The 10,000-nt window shown below is 39.9% G+C and overlaps 1 protein-coding gene across 8 annotated transcripts in view; it reads left to right on the top strand.

Moving 5' to 3' along the window:
• Nucleotides 1–10,000, top strand: part of Hdc (histidine decarboxylase) — a 291,191-nt gene that overhangs the window by 260,948 nt on the left and 20,243 nt on the right. For all 8 annotated transcript variants that reach the window (XR_010854712.1, XR_010854711.1, XM_067112750.1 and 5 more), the window contains 5 exons: nucleotides 4,429–4,601; nucleotides 5,385–5,498; nucleotides 5,924–6,046; nucleotides 6,393–6,551; nucleotides 7,483–7,626. Coding sequence is in view for 6 of the 8 variants with exons in the window: in XM_067112750.1 (XP_066968851.1) it covers nucleotides 4,429–4,601; nucleotides 5,385–5,498; nucleotides 5,924–6,046; nucleotides 6,393–6,551; nucleotides 7,483–7,626 (713 nt within the window). In the remaining 2 variants the exon portion in view is untranslated. The remainder of the gene's footprint in view (nucleotides 1–4,428; nucleotides 4,602–5,384; nucleotides 5,499–5,923; nucleotides 6,047–6,392; nucleotides 6,552–7,482; nucleotides 7,627–10,000) is intronic.

Here is a 10,000-nt window from a genome sequence, read left to right as displayed (position 1 = left end):
GTACTCTGTGAACATGTGCAAATGTATTCCGTATACCTGTAGTGCCTGTGAGTTATGAGCAAATCTGATATGGCCCTGTTTGACATTTCAAATTTTGTTTAGATTTTTTTATGAAACGTTGAAGAAATTATGCGATCAACAGCATTTACAGTTAAAAAGCAAAAAGAAAGATGTAATATTTGTTTATATAATTCTATATTAGTGAATTCATATCCATTTTATTTCCTTTATGTGATAATCATTCATAGTAAATATTTGTTTCTATTCCAGCAGTCATTGCAGAACAAAAAAAATGACATGATTGATTTACTCTACGTTCATGTTCACATTGTTCATATGAACGAAACAAACATTTGTGCAGTTTATTTGAAAAATTAACTATCTTTAATCTCAGTTGAACTGAACATAATAAAAACTGGGCCCCTTGTCATAAGTAGGTTAAGTCTTTGAAGAAAACACTGGAATATTTTTTATATATTTACAAGGACTTATAATGCAGAAAGTTGTTCAGATGGCGAAATAATAAAATGCACCTATTTACTTGTGTCGATACTATCAGCAAGCACAGAGAGAGAGAGAGAGAGAGAGAGAGAGAGAGAGAGAGAGAGTAGGGGAGGGAAAGGGGGAAAGGTCTGGAAAGAAGGCGAACGTAAACAAAGGAATGAAGTCCTATCCTTCACTTAAACCAATAAACACTGCAAAAACAATACAGTCGTATGGTCGAATAAAAATGTTATTTGAAAGAAGAGTGTGTGTGTGTGTGTCTGTCTGTTTGTCTTAACGTGCAAAGTATGTCTTTGTTGGGCACCAGAGAATTTAAACCCATTCCACCTGTTGTTTAATGAACTGTTGTTTCTGCAGCTTTAATACAAGAGGATTCTCTCTCTCTCTCTCTCTCTCTCTCTCTCTCTCTCTCTCTCTTTCCTCCTCCTCCTCCTTTCTTCCAGTTTAGGGGATGGAAAGCACCTTGTCAATGAATGATTCTCTCTCTCTATCTCTCTCTCTCTCTCTCTCTCTCTCTCCCTCCTTCCAGTCTAAGGGATGGAAAGCACCTGGTCCTCTCTCTCTCTCTCTCTCTCTCTCTCTCTCTCTCTCTCTCTCTCTCTCTCTCTCTCTCTCTCTCTCCTCCTTCTTCCTTCCAGTTTAGGGGATGGGATCACCTGGTCCCTGAGTGATCCCCCCACCTTCTCTCTCTCTCTCTCTCTCTCTCTCTCTCTCTCTCTCTCTCTCTCTCTCTCTCTCTCTCTCTCTCTCTCTCTCCCCTTCTAGTTTAGGGGATGGCAAGCACCTTGCCTCTGAGTGATCTCTCTCTCTCTCTCTCTCTCTCTCTCTCTCTCTCTCTCTCTCTCTCTCTCTCTCTCTCTCTCTTCCTTCTAGTTTAGGGTATGGCAAACACCTTGCCCTTGAGTCTCTCTCTCTCTCTCTCTCTCTCTCTCTCTCTCTCTCTCTCTCTCTCTCTCTCTCTCTCTCTCTCAAACTAAAAGGTGGCAAAATGTCTACTGTAGAGTTAATGGAGCAGATGAATGGAGAGGGAAGAGAGTCGTCAGTCTTTCTCACTCCCTGTCTCAAGGACTGTCGCTGTAAACTTTCCATTTTACATTATATGAAACTCCGAGTGCGTCTCCTCCCTCTCCTTCTCATCATTCTTTGAGGGAGTTGAGAGTCGGACGGGAAGAGAATGAGGAAGTCTGACTGAAATCTCTGGGGAAGAGAATCGTGATTTTTAGCGCAGAGCGGAGGACGACGTCCTACTTCAAGGAATGGGTTTGTGTCATTTTTACTCCCGTCCCAGATAAATGAATGAAATTTAGATTCGCCACAATGCAGGTCCCTTTGTTGGAGATTCGGGGAAGGTGGTAAAAGTCTGGAAAGAGAAAGATGCTTAGTTTATATAAATTTATTCAACGTAACTGATGCTTTATCTCTCAGGTTATTTTTTTTTTTTTCGTACGACGCAGAATCGTCGTAGCATTGAACAATGATTACTGTATTTGGAAACATTTGACCTGGAAAGACCTTGACCTTCCATTAGGATAAGTAAATTTCTCTCTCTCTCTCTCTCTCTCTCTCTCTCTCTCTCTCTCTCTCTCTCTCTCTCTCTCTCTCTCTCTCTCTCTGTGTGTGTGTTGACGTAAAGTGTGAATTAAGTGCCTAGTTGTTATTCAACCGTTGTTGGTTGCAGTTAGGTTGGAAATATTGAGAGTAAATGCCTGATGTGAGATGTCGCCGCCGCGTCAAAATGTATCCCATCGAAACAAGAGGGCCTCGATGAGGTAATCCCTCATTCAACACGCATAGGGAACAATGCTGAAAGAGGTTGGCCCGGGGATGGATAACCTCAAGTCTGAACATGCAATCTGTCATCTTTAGATTCTTGTTATTATTCACTAATATACAGTATGTATATATATATATATATATATATATATATATATATATATATAGAGAGAGAGAGAGAGAGAGAGAGAGAGAGAGAGAGAGAGAGAGAGAGAGAGAGAGAGAGAGTGGACACACATTTATATAATATATATTTATATATGTACATATATATGTATATACTCCATATATATATATATATATATATATATATATATATATATATATATATATATATATATATACATATATCTAAGTTCATTTATATAAATATATATAAACATAAACTAGAAATGCTAACGAAAAAGACAAATTACTCAAGACTTCCGTGGAAAACGATCCACGTCTCGACCGACCCTTGGCTGCGGCGGGAACTAATCAGATCTAAACATAATTGGTGACCCTTATTTGAGCGCTCGGGCCGAGCTTAGAGGCCGAGCGGTAAATTAAGTTCACTGAGGTGGATAGAACGTTTCGTAACACTGGCAAAGATGGTCGTCTTGCCTTTCGTGTATATATTGACAGAGAGACGTGAACGAACGGATAGTGACGGGGAACTTGGATGACTGGAGCCTGTCATTACATGAACTGTTATCTTCTATAATAATAAAATCCGAGTGGACCTTGTTTGTCCGCCCCGGGTGGGGCGGGTTAAATAGGGAATCGGGAGGGTAGGGGAGACATGACACACCCATCTTCCTCCTGCAAACCTGTTTGTCCGTCCAGGGTGAGGGTGGGGTTGATAGGGGATCAGGAGGGTAGGGGAGACATGACACATCTACCCTCCTCCTTCAGACCTGTTTGTCTGCCCCGGGGGGGAAGATTAGTAGGGAATCGGGAGGGTAGGGGAGACATGACACATCCACCCTCCTCCTGCAAACCTGTTTGTCCGTCCCGGGTGAAGGCGGGGTAGAAAGGGGATCAGGAGGGTAGGGGAAATGACACATCCACCCTTCTGCCCCACGCGCAATGTAGCACACGCAATCAAGTTCGTAAGAAATAATTCTTATAACTTGTGTTTTAGTGTTGGCATCAGGCACTTGAACACCGTTTTGTTAAAAGGAAATAATTAAATATTCAATATGACAGACACTATGTTTACCCTGTAGGGGAGGGGTAGGACCGTCAGTGTACCGCGAGGTTCGCTGTAGGCATTACTTAAGGTTCTTTGATGCGTCCCTTTAGCCCTTAGCTGCAACGTCTTTCATTCCTTTTACTGTACTTCCGTTTATATTCTCTTTCTTCCATTTTACTTTCCACCTTCTCCTAACAATTGTTTCACAGTGCGGCTGCGAGGTTTTCCTCCTGTTGCACCTTTCAAATCTTCTTACTGCCAATTTCCATCACAGGCCCCAGCGCTTGACCTTTGACCTAAATTCTATATTCCAAACAGTATGTTTACTATGAAGAATATTGGAACTAACAATAACGAATCTAGTTATTTACGTCTACGGCCCAATATTTATCCTTGACTTATTGTAACTCCTAATTGATTGTTTAAAGAAAAAAAAAGGGCGTTTCTTGATGATGTCCCCAGGTTTTTCATTGGATCACTCAGTGTGTTGGTAACTACTTAGAATTTAGGCTTAAAGTTATATTCATTCAGCTTTCATATATATTGTATATACAGTGTATGTATATATATATATATATATATATATATATATATATATATATATATATGTGTGTGTGTGTGTGTGTGTGTGTGTGTGTGTGTGTGTGTGTGCATGAGAAGGCATCCTATTGTTGACCATAAATAACGAAGGAAAAGAGGGGAATTAGCTAAAACTTTAACCGAAATGAAGAGACAGTAGACAATGGAATTATAGGTAAGTAGGTAGATAGATAGATAGATAGATAAATATATAGGTAGAAAGATAGATTAGTAGATAGATACAATAATAAATAAATAGATAGATAGACAATAAGTGTGTTCGAAACTACCAACAACTCCAAACCAGTACCCAATGACGACTGTCGTTGTCATGCATCCCACTTGCTTTGCAAAGTGATGACTGACGTAGCCAATCTGTTCTCTTTTGCACGACGAAGGGAAACGCATCGTGGACGAAATGTCCACCTACATCACGAACATCCGAGAACGCAGAGTCCTCCCGGACGTGAAGCCGGGTTACATGAGGGCCCTCGTTCCCGACCATGCCCCAGAGGACCCCGAACCCTTCACGAACCTCTACTCGGATTTAGAGGACGTCATTATGCCTGGCGTAAGTATCGCATAATCACACAAACACTCACACATGTATATACATACACACCCACCCACACACACGTGTATATATATATATATATATATATATATATATATATATATATATATATATATATATATATATATATATATATATATATATATATATATATGTATATATATATAAATTTCTGACTCACATCAGGATCGAACCCGGGTCTTTCAATTGAAAGGCAAGGACGCTGCCCACTATGGCCTAGTGGGCAGCGCCCTTGCCTTTCAATTGAAAGACCTGGATTCGATCCCGATGTTAATTTAGAAATTTGTTTCTGTTCCACACATGATTGTGTATTGATTATTTCTATATATATATATATATATATATATATATATATATATATATATATATATATATATATATATATATATATATATATATATATATTATTGTGTACTGCACGTATATATTTATATATACATATGTATACATATATATATATATATATATACGTGTATACCCTCGACCTTGTCAGGTGAGAAAATAACTATATGTAATATCGCTTGACCTTGTCAGGTGCGAGAAAATAACTATACGTAATATGGCCTGACCTTGTCAGGTGCGAGAAAATACCGCGTGAGATAAACTCTTAACATTTTTCGTTGTAAATTAGTAAACTTCGTTGAATCTCTGATGAAGAATTAAATTATTTTTAACATCCCTTGGCCTCATCAGGTGCGAGAAAGTACAGCATGAGATCAGTTCTAACATTTTTCTTCGTTTCTTCTCTGTGTGTTACAGATGATGCATTGGCAGAGCCCCCACAACCACGCCTACTTCCCAGCTCTTCACAGTTACCCTTCCCTTTTAGCAGATATGGTTGCAAATGCCATCAATTGCATAGGTTTTACGTGGGTGAGTGATTAGCAAACCTTTTGTGAAATCAGTTTGACGTTTATTGCAGGAAAATTATACGATACCCTAGGTTTTTTTATAATGTGTCATTTTATTGACATGAGGCCCTGTCTGTTTCTAGAGTAGGAAATGTTTTAATGAAATGGGATTTTTTTCTTGAAGATGAATTTAGTTCTGTTATTCTTGAGCCACACTTTAGAGAACTGTTAAACGAATCTAATTCCTCATTGACCCAATGAAGTTACCATGACTGTGGTCACATTTTTAAAGGAATCAAATTGGGTTAAGCCAGAAACTTGAATTAAAAAGGCCTACTCGTAGGGAACAATTAACTCTCTAAAAGTTATCCTTTGCTAGAAAAAAAAAACTGTGATTTTAAGAAGACGAATGGACATGGAAAACCTAATGGAAGCCTTGTCTTATAGGCATCCTCGCCCGCTGCTACAGAACTGGAAATGATCGTGATGGACTGGCTGGCTAAAATGATAGATCTGCCCGAACACTTCTTGCACAGCAACAAAGAATCTCATGGTGGTGGCGTCATTCAGGTGAGACGTGGAAAGTCCGTCGAGTAAGGTTCTTGAAATCTGCATTTTTAGCAGGCCCCCTTTGACGAGACCCCTCGCAAAAGATGTTTGACATAGTGTAACGTAGCGTCTCTTTGTATTATGAAGATCAGTAAAGCATGTAATTTATCCCTGCTGTCTTTTCCGAATCACTCGAACATCCAGAACATTAGTAAAAAAAAATATAAAAAACAGATTAAAGAAAAAAAAAGGCTCCTCACTCTTCTGTGCCCTAGAGACTTAGGGGATTCCCGTTTTCTTTGAACTGACTGAATATAATAATATCTGCTTCTTCTTCTTCTTCTTCTTCTCATTTCTCGCGGACTAGACCACAGCATCAGAGGCTACCTTTGTAAGCGTGCTGGCGGCAAGGACAGAAGCCATCGGGAAAGTTTTAGTTGAGTTGGGGGTAATTGGTGACCAAGCGCGAGAAGAACAGGCCAGATACGACACCTTCTCAAGGCTTGTGGCATATTGTAGCAATCAGGTAAGGTCCCCTCCGGCACCCCCCTCTCTCTCTCTTTAATATTATTCACGTTGTCAGTACCACAATCCCTGATGCATATTTGGATGACCAAAAAATTTTTATCTTATAGCTTGTATTCTGTATCTTACGAGAGTACTGTAGCATGAATAAAAATGTTCTTACTTAAGAATGAATGTAAGCGCATAAATTTCTAAGAAAGTTTACGCATAAATCATCCATTTCCTGCAATTAAAATGCCAGCATAAGTATGAACAGTCTGCTGTTTCAGTCAAGAAGTCCGAGTTTTACTGAATATTGAAAAAAGTTGAAAAACTGGAATGAAATTTTTCAGGATATTAGGATTTAATCAAAGTTAAAACTAACAATTAACATATACCCTGCTGTATCGTTAATCATATGATAAACTTAAATACACAGTCTTCAAGTGTATGAAATTGTGAAAGGTTGGTCCTGGGTATGAAGATGGACAGAAATCCTCCAAGTACATGAAGAGACACGTACTCCTAAGAGCGACAGATGAAGCTGTCTGCAATACTAAAAAATCCATGGTTGAAGAGGTGGCCATGACCTCGACTCGCTATCCAGGATCACTCCCAGGATGATAAAGTTTTTTAACGATCCATTCCTATGCTGATTCAATAATTAAAGTTGTATATGCGTAGCGTATTTTAAAATCCTCTTTGCCGGTTACCGTCCTTATTTGCAAACCAACAGAGGACTTCTTAGAAGCTGGGTGATCAGTTATCAGGTTGATTTACTTAAAAGTGAAACCCAGCTGCTAAGAATGTTTATCCAAAGAGTAAATTCACTAATCGTAATGAAGTATTTCAAATCAGTCAACAAAAAATCAGCCGAGTACTGAAATTTCTTACACAAAAAAAAAAAAAAAAGTCTTCTTTTACCCAACTAGCTCTATCATTCTCTTCTCTAGGCTCATTCGTCCGTGGAAAAGGCTGGGCTAATAGGCTTCGTCAGGCTAAGACTGGTGGACTCCGACGAAAACCTTTCGATGCGACCCGACGAACTTGTGAGGTTGATCGAGGAGGACCGGAAAGAAGGATATATCCCTTTCTATGTAAGTTGGAGTGCCTTTAGTGAGACGGCAATACTGTCTACAACCAACGTTTGCCATGCCTTGGAGAGTCTTCTGAAAGGTAGACCCCCTTCTCTCTCTCTCTCTCTCTCTCTCTCTCTCTCTCTCTCTCTCTCTCTCTCTCTCTCTCTCTCTCTCTCTCTCTCTCTCTCTCTCTCTCCCCTTCTTCTTCTTCTTCTTTCTAGTTTAGGGGGTGGAAATCACCTGGTCCCTGAATGATTCTCTCTCTCTCTCTCTCTCTCTCTCTCTCTCTCTCTCTCTCTCTCTCTCTCTCTCTCTCTCCTTTCTTCCAGTTTAGGGGATGGAAATCTCATGGTCCCTGAATGATCATCTCTCTCTCTCTCTCTCTCTCTCTCTCTCTCTCTCTCTCTCTCTCTCTCTCTCTCTCTCTCTCTCTCTCTCTCCTTCCTCCTTTCTTCCAGTTTAGGGGATGGAAATCTCATGGTCCCTGAATGATCATCTCTCTCTCTCTCTCTCTCTCTCTCTCTCTCTCTCTCTCTCTCTCTCTCTCTCTCTCTCTCTCTCTCTCTCTCCTTCCAGTTTAGGGGATGGAAAGCACCTCGTCCCTGAATGATTCTCTCTCTCTCTCTCTCTCTCTCTCTCTCTCTCTCTCTCTCTCTCTCTCTCTCTCTCTCTCTCTCTCTCTCTCTCCTTCTTCTTCATTCTAGTTTAATGGATGGAAAGCACCGGGTCCCTGAATGATCTCTCTCTCTCTCTCTCTCTCTCTCTCTCTCTCTCTCTCTCTCTCTCTCTCTCTCTCTCTCCTTCCAATTTAGGGGATGGAAAGCAACTTGTCCCTGAATGATTCTTCTCTCTCTCTCTCTCTCTCTCTCTCTCTCTCTCTCTCTCTCTCTCTCTCTCTCTCTCTCTCTTCTAATTTCAACTTTATAAACCTTCATCGTGAATAATATTCATATGATGCGCATCATAGACAACAAAGAGTTACATTACCACGGGAGTAAATAAGTTAGCATTCCTCGTAGTGATTTGTTCAGATGATGAGTTGTTACAACTAACTGTTACAGTCCTCCCTTCTCAGTTTATTCTTTCCTATTCTTCAGTGAAAGTTTTTATTACAAGTTTCCCTCAGTTTCTTCAGCACGAGAACGTTTTTTGTGATGCGCCATTAAATTTGACATTTTCGATTGCTAGACTGTGTTTCATCCGTCGCTTCCGAGAAACTCCCTTTTCCAGGTAATGTTAAATATATTCCCCGTCTGTGCTATTCATTCTCCCCTCTTCAGATAATTTTCTTTTTATTTCTCACGCAGTACTACCCTAATACAATTCTCCTTGCATTTTAATAATTTACTTTCTTTTTTATCTCTTTATTTGTTAATTAATTTTTTTCTGTTTTAACAAGTGAGAATTCTTCTTTCTGTATTTTCCTTTACCTCCTCTTACTTCTTCTTAATGCACACCATATTCTTTGGAAGCTTGAATTTCAAGCCAGAGTCCCCTGTGAGCTTGTTCCATATGAACAGGGTTCATCTTCTGAACAATAATAATAATAATAATAATAATAATAATAATAATAATATCATAGAAGATTTTATGATTTTCCTTCATATTGTTCAATATCAGCAACAGGAATGAGATGCCGCATCTTTCCTCCCATTTTATTCACTTTAAGAAGATAATCGTCTCTCTATCAGTTCGTTAATCCCCCAAAAGTCTTATTACATTAACGAAGAGGCGGTAGCATTTCGCCAACAAAGGCGCCGTGACGTCACACGATCGCCTCCCGACCGCATAAGTTCGGAATATACGGCCGAATGCACTCAGCCCGAACACCTCCTCCCGCAAAGGACGGGGAGGCATTACTGCAGTTACCGCAGGAGGTTGATGTGCCGCGGGGCATTGTGCCGTCGTGTCATTTGCATAAGGGAAAGAAAGGCCGTTTTCTCAAGAACTTATTCCGGCGCCTGATGGATCGTCACCAAATCTCCTTAGTAGGGACAGATAGCGGGGAAAATACGAAGTCATAAAACTATAGCCAAAGGGGGAGAGGCTCTCGACGGAAGACCTTCTCGGGGGGGGAGGGGGCGTGGAGGAATATCTCGGGATAATGAGAATGATCGCCGAGAAAGGAGGGGAAATATGACAGCATTGAATTTGAAGATGATCTTTCATATATAACAGAGATGCACTTCATATGATAGCTTATTTCAGGATTGAAACCATAGGTATCTCTACTAAATGGGTATCAGTAATGACCGACAGAGCTTCTCAAAAGCAAGCTTTTTTATTTTTTCGTCATTCAGCATTCTGTTTAGGTATATTATTTATGTAAACATATCAGGAATAAATGGATATGGTCTCTGTATAGGAAAACTGCTAATTTTTCTATCAAGAG

Source organism: Macrobrachium rosenbergii, chromosome 12 (genome assembly GCF_040412425.1).
Source record: "Macrobrachium rosenbergii isolate ZJJX-2024 chromosome 12, ASM4041242v1, whole genome shotgun sequence".
Lineage (NCBI taxonomy): Eukaryota > Metazoa > Arthropoda > Malacostraca > Decapoda > Palaemonidae > Macrobrachium > Macrobrachium rosenbergii.
This window is presented reverse-complemented; position numbering and strand designations above follow the sequence as displayed.